The sequence below is a fragment of the Emys orbicularis genome, chromosome 1 (genome assembly GCF_028017835.1).
Source record: "Emys orbicularis isolate rEmyOrb1 chromosome 1, rEmyOrb1.hap1, whole genome shotgun sequence".
In the NCBI taxonomy this organism is placed as follows: domain Eukaryota; kingdom Metazoa; phylum Chordata; order Testudines; family Emydidae; genus Emys; species Emys orbicularis.
In genome coordinates, this window is record NC_088683.1 from 168,381,782 (window position 1) to 168,397,178 (window position 15,397).

At 41.8% G+C, this 15,397-nt stretch overlaps 1 protein-coding gene across 1 annotated transcript; it reads left to right on the forward strand.

Moving 5' to 3' along the window:
* The first annotated feature begins 440 nt into the window (after positions 1-440).
* Positions 441-11,242, forward strand: NFKBIZ (NFKB inhibitor zeta). Its single transcript, XM_065400936.1, has 12 exons — positions 441-533; positions 3,014-3,153; positions 4,201-4,237; positions 4,360-4,463; positions 4,576-5,333; positions 5,714-5,819; positions 6,116-6,262; positions 6,664-6,727; positions 7,368-7,537; positions 8,233-8,343; positions 8,467-8,634; positions 9,769-11,242. The coding sequence occupies exons 2-12, from the start codon at positions 3,025-3,027 to the stop codon at positions 9,820-9,822; spliced, it is 1,848 nt and encodes a 615-aa protein (XP_065257008.1). The 5' UTR covers positions 441-533; positions 3,014-3,024; the 3' UTR covers positions 9,823-11,242.
* The last annotated feature ends 4,155 nt before the right edge of the window (positions 11,243-15,397 follow it).

Consider the following 15,397-nt stretch of genomic DNA (forward strand, 5'->3'; position numbering starts at 1 on the left):
GGCTAATGATTCACCCACCAAAGCGCTGAAACCAGGCAGGCCGCGCTAACCAAGCGAGGCCCCGGAGCCAGCGGGGTATTGCCCAATCCTGGGCATTTACTGGCACTCCCGCCCTCGGCAGCGCCTCACGCCCGGCCGCGGCCAATGGCCTGCGCGCCTGCTGCTTCCCCGCCGCCCGCTCCCCGCCGGGGCGGGGCTGCTATTAGAGCCGCTGCCTCCCCCTCCGCCTCCCACTCCTCGGCGCCCTTGCTCAGCCCGCGGTGGCTGCTGCTGCTTCCCGCCAGTCTCCCCGAGGAATATGATCGTGGACAGCAACCGGGAGGCGCCGGCCGACGGCGACTCCGGCTCCATGAGCAGCCCCCTCAACCTGGCCTATTTCTATAGCGCCTCCCCCTACTCCAGCGATGGCAGCTGCTCGCCGGCTCACTCCGCCCCGGGGTCGCCCGGCTCCGACTCCGAGCTGTCCGTCAGCAGCGGCAGCAGTGGCGGCCGGAGGAGAGACTCCCTGGACGGCATCCGCCAAGCCCTGCAAGGTACGCGCCAGCCAGCCAGCCGGCCCCCGCCGCCCTGCCAGGGGGAGAGACGCGCTGGCGCAGCGCTCCCCGGTGTTTTGCTCTCCTGGGGGTTATTTATTAGCCGCAGACGCTGCGAGCCTGGGTATTTAGAGCCAGCCCATAACACGGGCCCCTCGAAGGCAAAGCCGAGTCTCAGCCTTCACCCGGGCACTGCAGGGGCACGTCCGCAGTCAGCCGAGCCGGCTGCGGTGCCGCCAGCGCCGTGCCGTCCTGTGCCCTCCTCCGCCCCAGAGGTGGCTGCATTGCAAGGGCGCTGGATTGGCCACAGGGCTGTGTTGATCTTCCGAGGGGAAAAGTGCTGCTTCAAAGTCAATCGTGCAACTGACGCTTGCGTACCTCCCAGGCGTCTTCTGCGGCTTATTTTCTCTTCTGAGGAAAGAGGCTCATGCTCACTTAAAATCCCTTGTGTTTATATAGCACCTAGATCCCAAAGATGTAAGAAGCTGTGATGGGTAGAAGATCATGTGTAAATAGTTGCAAGGGTGGCCTTGTGCTGTTGTTGCCTTTTTCCTTTGCTGCCCCCTTAATAATTTTTAAATTTTATATTGAAGTGAGGTGGGGAGGGGTATGTACAACCACTGTATAAAGCAAGGTTTCAGAGTAGCAGCCGTGTTAGTCTGTATCCGCAAAAATAACAGGAGTACTTGTGGCACCTTAGAGACTAACAAATTTATTAGAGCATAAGCTTTCGTGGGCTACAACCCACGAAAGCTTATGCTCTAATAAATTTGTTAGTCTCTAAGGTGCCACAAGTACTCCTGTTATTTTTGTATAAAGCAAGTTGGTTACAACAAGGGATACTTTGAAAACGAACCGCTGCAAATTCATAACAGTTCGAGAACTGAAAGTAGGCTAGGAAGAAAGTTCTTTAGAAGAACTGTCATTTTGAAAACATCCTTTAAATGGGGGAAGAAACTATTGTATATTTTGCACTGGATGATTCATCCTCTAGTCTAGTGCATCTTTTATAGGACAAAATCCCGTGAGCTCAGCAGAGCACCCTCAACAGCCTTTGTTCAGTAGGTGGGGAGGGCACTTGGCACTTCATAGTAGGATGAGGCCCGTAGGGCCAGACTCTAATACCCTTTACTCCTGGTAAGTAGCACCTTACTCCACAAGTAATCCCATTGACTTCAGTGGAATTCTGCATGTGGAGTAAGGGTATCAAAAGCTAGCCCTAGGAGATTTGTGTGCGTATCGCTGTATGTATTGGGATGTCAGTACAATCTAGAAACAGCCTTTTATCTACAGTGGTTTGTTTAAAACAAGTCCTTGAAAATGTTTGCTCCTCCATTTTAATGTAGCACACTCTAACTATTTGATATATTTGCATTATGTCCTTCCTCCCTCCCCAAATAATCTTTGATTTGTATCTGGTTGGATTTATTTTCCATAAGATTTTTGTTTGTTGAAAACATTTTTAACCATATAAGCACAATCTTAATAATCTTGTTTATATTGTCTTTTTAAAAACGAAAAATCTTCTTTGTGGGTAGGAGTGACCTGTCAGCCTGTTTTCCTCTTCATACCTCCACTCAAAGGCCCTGCTTCTGGCTAAGGAAAGCTGGGGCTCTTGGACTGTTCGCTGGGATGGGGTGCTTTGAAGACCATAGAGAGACTCCTACTTGACATCAGTGGTCTTTGACTCAAGCCCTTTATTTCCTCTTTCCCAGAGAGAAATCCCAGCTCCTGCTGGCCAGGGAAATTTGGAACCTGAACTCTGATCTCCAGTTAAGACTTCAGTATATAGATTTTTATAGACTAGATTCTGTACTTTCCTTATCAGGTCACATAACTTCCTTTTGCAAGTCGAATGCCTTAGGTCATCATTTCCTGTCTTCCACTTCTGTTTTTGTAGCTTCAAAACTGATTTAATTTGAAAGAGGATGTGAGACAAAAGAGGTCAGGCCGGGAGTGTCACAGTTGTATTGTACTTCTAACAAAGCAAGTTTTCTTTCTTAAAGCTTCAGTTTCAGTCACTATGGAGATAACAAACACAAGTAATTCTGAAAATTATTATACAAACTCCTGTAGCATTTTGACATCTAATATTTTTTTATATGTAATAGATTGTGGCAGGGGACAGTTTTTTGGTTTTTTTTGTTCCTGTGTTTGTACAGTGCCTATGAGTGGGGTCCTGCTCTGTGGCTGGGGCTTCTAGCCACTATGATGCTGATGTGCTATGTTCTTTCCAGCTTGTTAACCAATAAGAGTTGGGGTTTGGAAGACTACAGAGAAATAAAATTCAGACAGGTTATATTCTTCTGAAACACTGGCTGGCAAGGTTCTGTGCAATATATTTTTATGTCAAAGGACTGTCTGCATTTTCAGTTGAAAGCAGAGTTTCAAGTTATTTTCCACAGTTGTTTCTTGATTTGCCTCCTTGGGTCAGGATTGTGCCGATGCATTAATTTTGTTTTTGTTTTGTTTCTCAACAGCTGAACACCACATGGGGGGAGGAAAGCAGCACAGAGGACCTTTCCAAGGGGTTCGTGTAAAAAATTCAGTGAAGGAGCTCCTATTGCACATTAGAAGCAACAAACAGATGTCCTCAGGCCATGTTGCCGATGAATTCAAGGTAATTCAGTATTTTTGATGGTATGGGTCAAATTCAACGCTGGCGTAAGTGAGTTCAGCTCTGAATGAACAGATGTACCACCTGATAACACTAAAACCAAATTTGGCTCCTTGCTGATGTCCATATGAGCAGAGGTATTTTTCTCTCCCAAAATAGGAGGAGGGAAGAGGTTGTGGTTGGGAGGTAATTGAGAAGAAGCCAGCAGGTGGTTTCACTGTGCTTGCTAAAAGAAACACATTTTGAAAGTCTTTTTTGCTTACAAAACTTTATTTTCCAAATGGAGCGCACATAAACACACACTTACATTTGAAACTATGAAAACTCACTGTGCAGTCTGATAGAATTCTGGAAAGGGTTGAGGGGCGTGGCATTCTGAGAAGGGAACTATTATTTAATTGCTTGTCAGAGCTGATGGCCTGCTCAGTGCTATACAGGACTCAAGAGTGAAGGTGGGTGGGTGGTGTGTTCCCTGAGGAGCCTGCAATCCAATAGACAGAAACAGGAAATGAGACGTGTTGGGAAGCCCAGAGAGAGGAATATCTTAGAAGGGTGTCTTGATTTTGATTTTGTTTGTTTGTTATGGACATCCCATAAGAATCTTCAGGAGCGATTCTCTTATGGAAAAGCCCTATGGAAATTAATAGGGATGAAGCTGATGGGTTTCAACGGAATTTTCTCTATGATCCTATGGAATTTAATAGAATGTATAGGTTTTTTTGAACCACTGTATCAGATTCTATAGCCTGGATATAATTCTGGTACATTCTATAAGATGGTTCAAAAAGCCTATAGAAAGGTTACAATTTTCTCTAAAATTCCGTAGAACTCTTTCATAAGAGTAGGCTTAAAAATAAAGGATTTTTTTTCTTCATCCAATCTGATGGAGATTAAAAAATGAAAATATGGTCAGGCCATCACCTGTTAGGGCTGCTTTAAGGGACAGGGGGATAGTTAGTGTTTGCATTTTTCTCTTTTTTTTATTATTTAAAGAGCTGCTTTTAAATTGGTTTTGGCTTTTTAAAAATAATGTACTTATTTTCTACATAGGCACAAGCAGGATTGATGAACTACGAACAGTTTACAGGTACAAGTGTTCTTACTTTTGTATGCCTCTGTGCAATACCTGTATAAATATTTTAGAATATTTGCAAAGTAGATTGCAAGAGTAACCTAAAAACTGATTGTAAATGCATTTTCTTTGAACAGAGTTGAAGAACATACTCGCTCATAGTGGTAAAAGAAAGGCTCATGAGTCTCTCTGTGATGGACCCAGTTACAAAAGACCAGCTACTTTCCATTCTCACCTCTTGGTAAATACTTCTCTAATATTTAACATTAAATTATTTTTCCACTTGGTTTGTGTAATAGGAAATGGTCAGCTAAATAAATTTTTACATTTCTTTTGTTTTAATTTTTCTCCAGACACCACCACAAACACCAACCTCTATGGATAACATGGAGGATGCCCATAAAAATGAACCAAAACACGATAACGGTTCTGATATGCTTCAAAACATTATAAATATTAAGAATGAGTCAAATCCTGTTTCTCTGAACACAGTGCAGGTCAGCTGGCAGCACAGCATATGTAACCATAACTCACCAGGGGAACGATATCAGGATATCCAAGGGGCACAGGCTTTCTCCCCATCTGAGAAGTACCAAGCCTTCCAAGCGAATAGTCCACAACAAATGCTGGATCCACCCCAGAATTACCAGTTTTCTTCCTCACAGACCCAGGATTTGCCACAGAAATATACTCAGGATTCATTACTGGAATACAGGCCATTTTCTGGCGATGACCAGTCCCCTACCTACCAACAGAATGTCTTTGAAAGCCACGAACTGCCGTATTGCCCAACCCAAAGTTTTGCATCTCTCTTGAATGATTCTGAACACTCAGAGAATATACTCCAGCCTCTAGCCACTGCCCCTCAGCAGTCCGATGTCAGTGCCCACGCTCAGAATTTCAGCCTAGTACCAAATAATAGCTGTAGTACACTTGATGGACACAATTCATCTCTGGCTACTCTGAATGTCTCTCTACAACACCGAGGTATTGTCAGAAACACGACACAACTGGGCAAGTCATTCTTTCAGTGGCAAGTGGAACAGGAAGAGAACAAACTGGCCAACATCTCTCGAGAGCAGATCCTTGCAAAAGACTCAGATGGGGACACGTGAGTATTGCTTATTTTACCACTGCTAAATTAGAAGTGTGTGGATTGTTTATGCTTGACTGTCTGTGGATTGTTCAGTTGGAATGGGATTCCTTTCACGTATTAGCAGTGGGTGCATATTGAGAATGTGATGGCTTCTCCTATTAAATAAAGGTGGTACAGTAATATTGCCGGTACCCAGTATTCCATATGATTTCACTGTTCTAGAGTCTGGTGTAGATCAGTGCTTACATGAATTAAAACGAAAGCACAAATTGCATGCCATCATTGAATGTGGAATGCTTGTAGCATATATATCCTGCACTTGTATTTCTCTAATGCTACATCCCCCATTTGCACAGTTAAATTGTAACTCTCTGTATTTGTGCCCCTCCCTGCAGGTTCCTTCACATTGCTGTTGCCCAGGGCCGACGGGCTCTTTCCTATGTTCTTGCTAGAAAGATGGCTGCTCTGCACATGTTGGATATTAAAGAACACAATGGCCAGGTGAGGTTCTCCATGTCCCAGCCTCTTGCTTTACATTTCCAAGCCCTAAGCCAAATGCGGTGGAATGCTTGTTAGTATTAAACCTGAGGTTGAGCCTGCATGCCACCTTGGGCTGTCACCAGTTCAGTGGATTACCCAGAACCAGTAACATTATGTTCTTGGAGTTTTGTCCAAGCTTCCCAGTGTCCATAAGCATTGTTTTATTAATAGTTTTGTATTTGGGGATATTTTTAGTCCCCATTTCCTGGTAGCTAACAGCTGACTAATATGTTAACTTTGTTTCTCAATATTTGCAGAGTGCCTTTCAGGTGGCCGTGGCGGCCAATCAGCATCTTATTGTCCAGGACCTGGTTAGCTTGGGGGCCCAAGTGAACACCACAGACTGCTGGGGTAGAACGCCATTGCATGTTTGTGCTGAGAAGGGGCATTCCCAAGTCCTTCAGGTAAGAGTCAGAAAGGCTGTGAAGCTTTTCCCTTTGCCTTCCTCCCGATCCCTAATGGCTTTACATTCTTGTATGACCCTTCCCAGAAGATTCTGAAAACAGTCCTCTGCGCTGCCAAAGTATTATCAACAAGCTTTTATAAATATACCCCTTACGCTAATGGCCTAAAACCTGCAGCTTACACTGTAGATCATCTTAGAGCATTAGGCCATTATTGTGGAATCCTGTAGTACCTTTTATTTAAAAAAAAAAAAAAAGGGCCGGGGGGAGTATTCTCCTTTAATATTATCGTTTCCTTTTTTTATTCCCAACACACTGTTGTAGCAAGGTGTCATAAATGCTTTAATTACCAATATGTCTTTTGGATTGAACTAATGAGTACTTCATCCCCACTTTTGCAGGCAATCCAGAAGGGAGCTGTTGGAAGTAGTCAGTATGTGGCCCTTGAGGCGACAAACTATGATGGTGAGCAGCTATGAGGTTTTTTTGTTTGTTTGTTTGTTTTTTTTTTAAATCCAGAGTTGCTGGGTATTGTGTTTCGTAGCCGCTGACACACATGCTATACTGGGCAAAAAGCAATACAACTAGGGGTGTCAAATGTTTCTTTCCCACCTGAAGATAATTGTGATTGGCACATCAGCTAGGTTTTCCTAAGCAAGTAGAAACTGTTAGTTTCTATGAACTTACTTTCTTGGATTCTGCATGACTTCCACATTAACTCTGGTGGATAAATGTTTAAAACGTACATCTATCTAGTTCTAATCTAATAACTGGTGTGGCTGAATATCGAGGAAAGAATAAGGAATATAGAGCAAAGGAATTAACCATCAATTCAGCTGAAAGCTGTTTAAATTGAAACTTGCTCTGTTAACAGTTTAGTCTAAAGTACATGTTATAATGCAGTCTTCTGAAAATCAGTTCTTCCATTAGTCACCTGCTGAGAACTGGTTACTGTTTAACCCCTGACATCACAAACACAGAGCAGCACAAGGACATCTGGTGTTAGTCAGAAAAGTGGAACCACAGAAGGGAGCCCGTTTTGAAACAAGCCGCCTGTCCAGTGGTTCTTTACTGTTTGCTCATTGAATTTTTTTTAATTTTTAAGGGTTCACAGCTTTGCACTGTGCAGTGCTGGCCCATAACGCTGTGGTGCACGAACTCCGGAACAGTCAGCAGCCGCACTCTCCTGAAGTCCAGGAGCTTCTGTTGAAAAACAAGAGCCTGGTGGACACCATCAAAGCTCTGATCCAAATGGGAGCCTCTGTCGAAGCAAAAGTAAGAGCAATAATTCCTTAACTGGGGACTGACTGGTCTCGAGAGAACTCTCCAAGTGAAAAGAATCACTTATTACAAATAAAGCAGAGCTAATAAAAAAAAAAAAAGCATCAAAGCACAGTAGGATCTAATTTATGTGATTGGAATAGGAACGTTACATTTATTCAGGCCAGACAGTGCAAACGATACATATTAGGAGAGGGGAGTGACAGCTTAATTTTTAGATGAACTAATTTTTGCTGTGCTGGTAATTCTGTCTTATGAAAAGGGAAAGTCATTGGAAGCAGTGTGATATATCCATAATAACTAGGCACTAGTTTTGCACCGTTCTTGACATTTGAATTTGAGTTAAATGCTGATCCTGTGTCCAGTTCAAGTGTATAGTGGGCCAGTTTGTCAGCTGGTGAAAATTTGGCATATCTCCTTTGCCTTCAGTAGAACTATGCCAATGTTAACACCAGCTGAGGGTCTGGAATATTTACTTTTAAGAAGAATTAACTCTGCTTTAATTTTGGATTAATTTTCAGTGTGTTCATGGAATTACAATACCAGTGGGGTGGGAAAGGCAGGTATTTTTTCCCATGAAAATGTTTTCCCCTTTGTTTTAAATATCCAGGTATGTTTGTGTTCTCACAGTGGAACCACCAAATGTCCAGCATGTAATACTGAAAGTTTTTGCTTTCCTTTTTGGATAGGATGGCAAAAGTGGTCGCTCGGCTCTGCATTTGGCAGCAGAAGAAGCCAATCTGGAGCTTATTCGTTTCTTTTTGGATCTACCCAACTGCCTCTCTTTCGTTAACGCAAAGGTATGGTATCTTTCTTGAATTCAGCAGTAGAGTAGAATGTTGTTGTATGGTAATGGCATTGTGTGTACACTGTGGTTCATAAACCTTCCTATCCTTAATAGTGTTACTCTCTTGATTCACTAGGCTTACAATGGCAACACAGCACTCCATGTGGCTGCCAGCCTGCAGTATCGGGTGACTCAGTTGGATGCAGTTCGTCTGCTGATGCGAAAGGGAGCTGATCCAAGTGCTAGAAACTTGGAGAATGAGCAACCAGTTCACCTGGTTCCTGATGGCCCTGTAGGAGAACAGGTAAAAAAAAAACCAAACAAACAAACAAAAAAAACCCTTCAAATTCTTTCAATCCTTTCCCTGGGATTGCTGGCAACTGATACAAATCAATGACTGTTCCTTAGAAGCCCTCACTCTCTGGAGGTCCTGGATGGGAGACCTAGCTATCAACACATTTCTGAGTTGACATTAAGATGAGACCCTCCCTGTCTTCTTTCCTAAGAGAGCAGAATAGTGTGACCATTCTGAATAGGACAATTGAGTATTCCAATAGCCCTTTCCCCTCATTGCAATGCTCTTCTAATTGCTACATGCTAAATGTAAAGCTTGAAGCAATTAAAAGTTTAAGTTGCTCGGGGAGTCACAAGGCTAGTAGTGTAGATAGTGATAGGTCAGGAATGGTCGTTGGCTCTTCAGAAACGTGAATTGAATTTTTTTGAGTCTAGCAGTTGTTTGCTTATCTCTGAATCATATAGCAGATTTGCTATACCCAATTTGTACAACTCTAGACTCTTCAATACAGTCGGACAGTGGTTTTTGTAGGACCAGGATTTGGCCCAATCCAATTACCCTGAGCATTCCCTTAAATAATAATCTTTAAAAAAGATATTAAAAATACCGTTTCCTTTAAAATCTAAATTTTTAGGTTCAGGATCATGTGTAGTTTTAACATGTCAGATGCACAGAATTCTAGAAGGTACTTGTAGCATTTATTTTGTCTCTCAATCGCTTTTTATTGTAGAACCAATGTTTAGCTTTTTTTTTTCTCCCCAGTGTCATAACTTCATAGCATATAAGGCCCAAACTTATGAATATGGACTAGTTCTTGATTTATTATTTGTATTGTGGTGGCACCAAGAAGCCCCAGCCAGGACTAGGGCCCTACTATGCTAGATGCTCATAATAAATACAAGCTTCTAATCTAAGCAAGTAAGCAAAGCAAATCTGATCTAATCTAAGCAAATCTGACCTCATTTACAGTGGCATAAATCATTTAATGTTCGGGCAAGCCACTGAAACGAATGGGCTCAGACTCTAAGCTATTAGCAAAAAAAAGGGATACAGGTTTGGGTTTGTTAGATATTTTTTCTGACTTTAGAATGATTCAGTATGGGAGGGTGCATATTAATCTTTGTCTCTCTCTCTTTTCTTCAGATACGACGTATCCTGAAGGGGAAGGCAGTTCAGCAAAGAGCTTCACCATATTAAACTCCATGTGTCTTGGAGTTCAGTAGACTCACTGTCAGTTAGGCAGTCCTAATGTATCTGTAAATAGACCATTTGCCCTGTGGAGGCAAATGTGAGTTGTTTCTATGAAACAAAAGTATTTAGTTCACTATCATATAGTGGGTTATGTTAACAATTCAAATTCCTCTGAACAGATGGGAATGTTCCATACCCAGGTGTCTGAATACCTGGATTTAATAGCTGTGGCAAGCTGACTTATTTAAACAGTTTAACTGGTTTTGAGGCAAAGACGATTGTATTGAAGGTTTCTTTTTGTATTTAGATAGGTATGAGATAAATGGCAACAATGTTAAGTTTGTTCTTTTTTAATCACACAAATATTAACTTATGGAGAAAAACTAATATTAATTTTAGAGGCCAGCAGAATATTTATATTTCTCAGTAGCTTTTTTCCAGTGTCTTATGCTGTACTGTGTATAAATCAGTAGCATTATCATGTTATTCCGTAGTTCTTTGTAATTTGCTTGAAGTGAACTAAAAAGACATAAGTGTTTCAAATGTAGAACTTTGTATTGTGGATTGCACATTGAATTTTAATATTATGCTTGTACAAATAGATGAATTTCATTTATATGTATGATTGTGGGGGCAAAGAGTACAGTGAAGATGAATTGTCACTGACACTTGTATACATCCATCAGAGTTATTAACAGGAAATGAAATGCCATAACTAAATGACTATAAGCTTGATCCTACTCCCAGTGAAATCTGTGGGGACAGTATCAGACCCTGTGTGCATGCACCAGCACAGGACTCTTTCATCTTAACAGTGGATTATGTGGGAGAAATATCCCTATCTATTCAGTGTATATATTTTCCTCAGCATGCTTTAATGAATATGGCCCTGATTCAGGCAAGTACTTAAGCACATATTGCTTAACTCCCTCCCTAGTCAGTGAAATACTTAAATATCAGCTTAAACCCCTCATTGATTTCAATTTAAATACTTTTGCTATGTATTTACCGCTAAAGGCGAATACTTTCAACAGTTAAGTCCTGTGTTTTTACCTTATAAGCATAGTGGATAGCCAAGTTATATTTGAAGCTAACATTGTTTTGTTTTAAGAATAATTCTGACTATTATTGCAAAATGTTTACTAATGATGCTGTATAGACATGCTCTGTCGGAAAGAATTTCATGTTTCCAAAGTGATCCAGTGTGTACAATAATCCAGTTTGTTCTTACACTCTCTTTGCTCTAACTGTTCTTGCATCACATGTGATTCTCTTCCATAGTCATGTAACTAACTTGGGATAATCTGATCACATTGTTTGACAAAGTATGTCTTGTAGACAAGTTAATTGGAGAAATCTGGTATCCTCAAATGTAGCTGTGATGCATATCCCCTAAATTCTCATGTACAGTTTCAAATAAATCTGTTAATCCAAAAATGATGGGTTGTGGTGTATTTGTTACGAATAACTTCGTTTTGATGAAATATTTTGACTTCTTCCTGGTACACTCTATTGTTACTGCTGGGATCGGGGAGGGCTACCCATTTAGCAGGTTGTTTGAACACAATACTGCAATCGTTACGTGACCAATCCTTCCTCACATGCAAAGAGCCCCCTCTCCTTCAACATTTATACTCCGTGATGCATGGCACCTTAGCCAACCTCCTATCTCCTTCCCTGGACCTTTCCTCCTGATACTCCATCCTTTCTTCCCTATGGCTCCTGTAGTCCGTTTGGTTCAACAGTTTGATTTCGTTCCCCTGGCATCAGTTGTGCTCTCCATAATGAGAAGTTATAGCAGATTTGTCCCAATTATGTCAGGGTGCTGTTTGGGGCAAGATACTCTGCCAGTGCCTTCTTCAGGAATTGGGGCCTCTTAAGGACTACTTCTGCAAGGCAGATGCTGCTTCACTCGATGGGAGCGAGGGTGGGAGGAGGCCAAGTATCAACCAGTGGAAAAGGAAATCTCAAATGGTAATGGAGACTTGAAGCAGGGTAAAATTCACAGCTAGTGTAGGTGGACATAATTGCCGAAGTCCATGAAGTTGCACCTGGATAAGCCAATGAATTTAGCCTAGTGTCTCCTGGTCACAAGTGTTTGTAGGGGAAGTATGTGTGTCTTGAGAAGCTCTGCTCTATAGACACACTGAAGTCAAAAGGTGTGTCCGCATCTACCAGTAGTGTATCTAAAGTTTCTCAGCTGATCTCTTGATCTGGGAGAGAAAGATGGCGCTCATTTCTGTGAGGATACTGCTCATGTTCTGTCCCACTCCAGTGCCACTTTATTAATTAATCTGTGGTTTAAGACAACGTATTGGAATGCCTTCTCTGAGGGCATTACTAGCTAGTTCACCCAGCAAGTGAGCAAAGTACTTTTTGAGGGTGATAGAATGTAGCTATAATATAGTAAGTGCTTGGGTATAAGGTCAGTACTACAGATGGCCCAGTGAGAGCCTTATTCAGTTCCATATCAATGATACTTGCATTAGAGGGATACTTTTTTGGAATTAAGGTTTTGGCCAGAAAACCCTCAGGGAGAAATTCAGTATTTGATAAAACTTTATTTTGTACCCAGAATTATTTCATTATCTCCAAGGCTAAGTATACAATTTAACAAAAAAGAACCTAGCCCCAAATAGAACTAACTTATTTTTTCTTACATAAAATTGGAAGGTGATTAGTGTGTGTGTGTGTGATATACTATGGAATAGGCAAAGGTTAGAGGTTATCCTTTTTATTAAAGTAAGAAACTTTAGGAATTGACTTGGATAGCAGGTGGGCAACATTTGCCTGAAACCTTGCACTCCATTAGCAGGTGTTTGATACTGCTGGGAAAGGGTTAAGGTAGGTTTTACTGATTCATTGGTACAAATGCCTTGTTATCTCACCTGGATATAATGGAGGTGGGAAAGAGGATCTAGGTTGGGGCTTGAGCAGTATTGAGAAAGGAATGCTAGTAAACCTGGAGAGAAGGATTGAGCTAAACTTTATCCCCAGATTGTTGACTTCTTTGGCTAACAAAGCCAAATCCTGGAAAGGAGTGAGTTTGGACTTGTGGACCATGTGGTAGGTACAGGTTGGGAAAGGTGCCTGCTCATAATGTTCTAGAAATATGGCTCTGCTTTGAAGCATTTCCCACATCTGTCATTTATTTTGTGTTTGTATCAAGAAACCATAGACTGGGTGTACACCCTTTGGGTGGCTGGGTATGGCAGCAGCAACTTCAAAATGTGCAACATGGATGTTTTGTTTCTCTGGCAACAGCAGCATGCTTATCTGGTTGCCTTTGTTTATGCTAACAAATACAATCCTGGAGAAGGGAAGAGCTGATGATGGGTAGAGCAGTACTGGAAATGAGGGGTCAGAACTGGAAGAGCTCCTGAATTTAAATATCTAGCAAATTGCCTTGGCCTGTCAGGTTATTCAAACCGTCATCACTTTTCACCTTCTTTAGGAGTTTTAGTGGCAGACTTGGTCCGAAGTAATATTAAAACCTTTCCTGCTTGGACAAACTTTGTTGCCTTTATGTACAAACTGTTTCCAATATCCCTAACTCCCACCTTTATTTTATGATTTGGGTAAATTGAAAGAAGAATATATCCTAATGGTTGATTCTCTGCAGAGCATCCTGCTTCTCTTTAGAGAGTGTGGCTTGATTGGTATCTGAGCCTAGCTTTGAGTGGGTATGTTTATCCATAAGGTTAGCCATCTGGGACACTTTGGGACTCTTTACTGATCCAGGATTATCAAGAGGTACTGATGTCTAGAAGCCACACTTTTCATCTGCATTTTACCAAGTGGTAATGGTTTGTCATCCTGGGTGGGGAATTCACAAATGCCTGGGTAGCTGTGGTGACCTTCATGTAGTTAGTCCTCTTCAGCGTTTTCTGCTGGTTCAAAACATGATTGCCAAATTATTCAGCAGTGTTAGCTGTAAAAAGAATATTGCTTCTACTCTCTGCAATGGCTCCCATTTCCTTTCTGGGGACAATTGAAGGTGGTGACTGTAATATATAGTTTAGTTTGGGCCATTGCTACCTTAGAGTGACTTTTCCAAATGACACATGTCCCCTGACAGTTATTCAGCTGTGGCCCTTTTTCTAATTAGATTGTCCTTGTTCTGGTGCCCATTCTCACTAGCGGGCCTTCCTCTCTGGAATTAACCCCTTCCTTTTGGCCTGAAACACCCATTGTTTGCTGACTGACTCCAAGGCTCATTAACTTAGGCTTTTTTGCCCACAAAGCATGTGATGCATTGAGCTGGTGTTTTGGAGGCGTTAACGTCGCTTGATGTTGGTCAGTCTGCTCTGTTATAACTGCCACTTGGTAATGGCTGAATATTAATTTTAAAATAAGGAGTAGTTCTCAGTATCTCACTTCTCAGGTGCTCAAAAAATGAACTGCTAGTATTGCTATTTCAAGGCTAATTTCTGAGTGGCACTCTAGCATACCTCTCTTCATATAGTCTATAGGACATTCTCTGAGAGTCAGCTCTGGTGTTTGGGGAGTTAGTTTGCTTACAGAGACTATAGGGTCAAACACTTCCTTTCCTGACAGACTCACCCAACTTACAGCACCTCTGGCTTTCATATTATTTTGGACCCTCACATTTTTATTAATATTAAACATTTATTTTGTAGTAGCACTGAGATGCCAATCAAGTCAGGGTCCCATTGTGCGAGGACCTGTACACACACTGAGTAAACCTATAGTTGCTTTTATGTGATGTCTTTCACAAAGCTGGATCCTGACCTTTGATTTGTTTGTGTCCCTGTTTGTCATCTGCTTATCCCAGCCCTACAATAACAAGGGGAGAATAATGTCTTTTTGGATGGGGTGAGTAAAGTGTCACTAGTTTCTTCTTTACTGTAATACATTGATAAAGGGTGGCAGAGTAGGTTTTTGTGTGTGTCTGGGCTGGTTAATTTTCATGGCTGTTTTGTAAAGCTGCTCTTTGAAGTTTGCCTTTCAAGGAGGTGGGTGTTGCATTACCCCATACTTCACACTTGGCTTTCCTTTTAGTTTCTGGTGAGTTTTTTCTGTTTCCCTTTGCTCACTGGGTAGCCTGAGGAAGGATGAATAAGATGGTGCAGTTGAAGCATTTGATTTAGGAGTGGGAGCATATGGTTGAAAAAAGTTGCCCTGTTGCTACTGTAGCTTTGCTCTGGCTGTGATTCCAACCTGTTTTTAGTGTCTGAGTGAAATGGTCTTTCACCAGGATACAGTGGTGGGATGCTTTTAGGGAGTGGAATAGGAAAACACGTTTTGAGGGAAGTTCTATGCAACTATGTTTGCTCATCCTGCCATGCCTACATTTTAGGGGTTGGGTTTGGTTTGTTTGGCTTCTTCCGAAACGTACAGAACTTTTTTTTTCTTTTTCTGGTCTATAGTTCCCAGGGTACCAAACACCCTTCTAAGTAAAACAGGAGAAGATGCAGAAAAGTCTTCAGTTGTATACTGTAAACTTTAACTCAGCCTCACAATAGAAATAATAGCAAAGCATATATCATTCTCACTTGCACAGGACACTAAGTGTGCAGGGAGAGAAATATAAAGCTTAAATATAAAACTCCCTGCCCCA

Excerpts from the sequence above, each read along its gene's own strand:
- NFKBIZ (XM_065400936.1), top strand. The coding sequence starts at position 3,025 with ATGGGGGGAGGAAAGCAGCACAGAGGACCTTTCCAAGGGGTTCGTGTA. Across the intron at positions 5,334-5,713 it reads AAAGACTCAGATGGGGACAC|GTTCCTTCACATTGCTGTTG; the intron begins GTGAGTATTGCT and ends CCCTCCCTGCAG. Across the intron at positions 8,344-8,466 it reads TCTCTTTCGTTAACGCAAAG|GCTTACAATGGCAACACAGC; the intron begins GTATGGTATCTT and ends TTGATTCACTAG.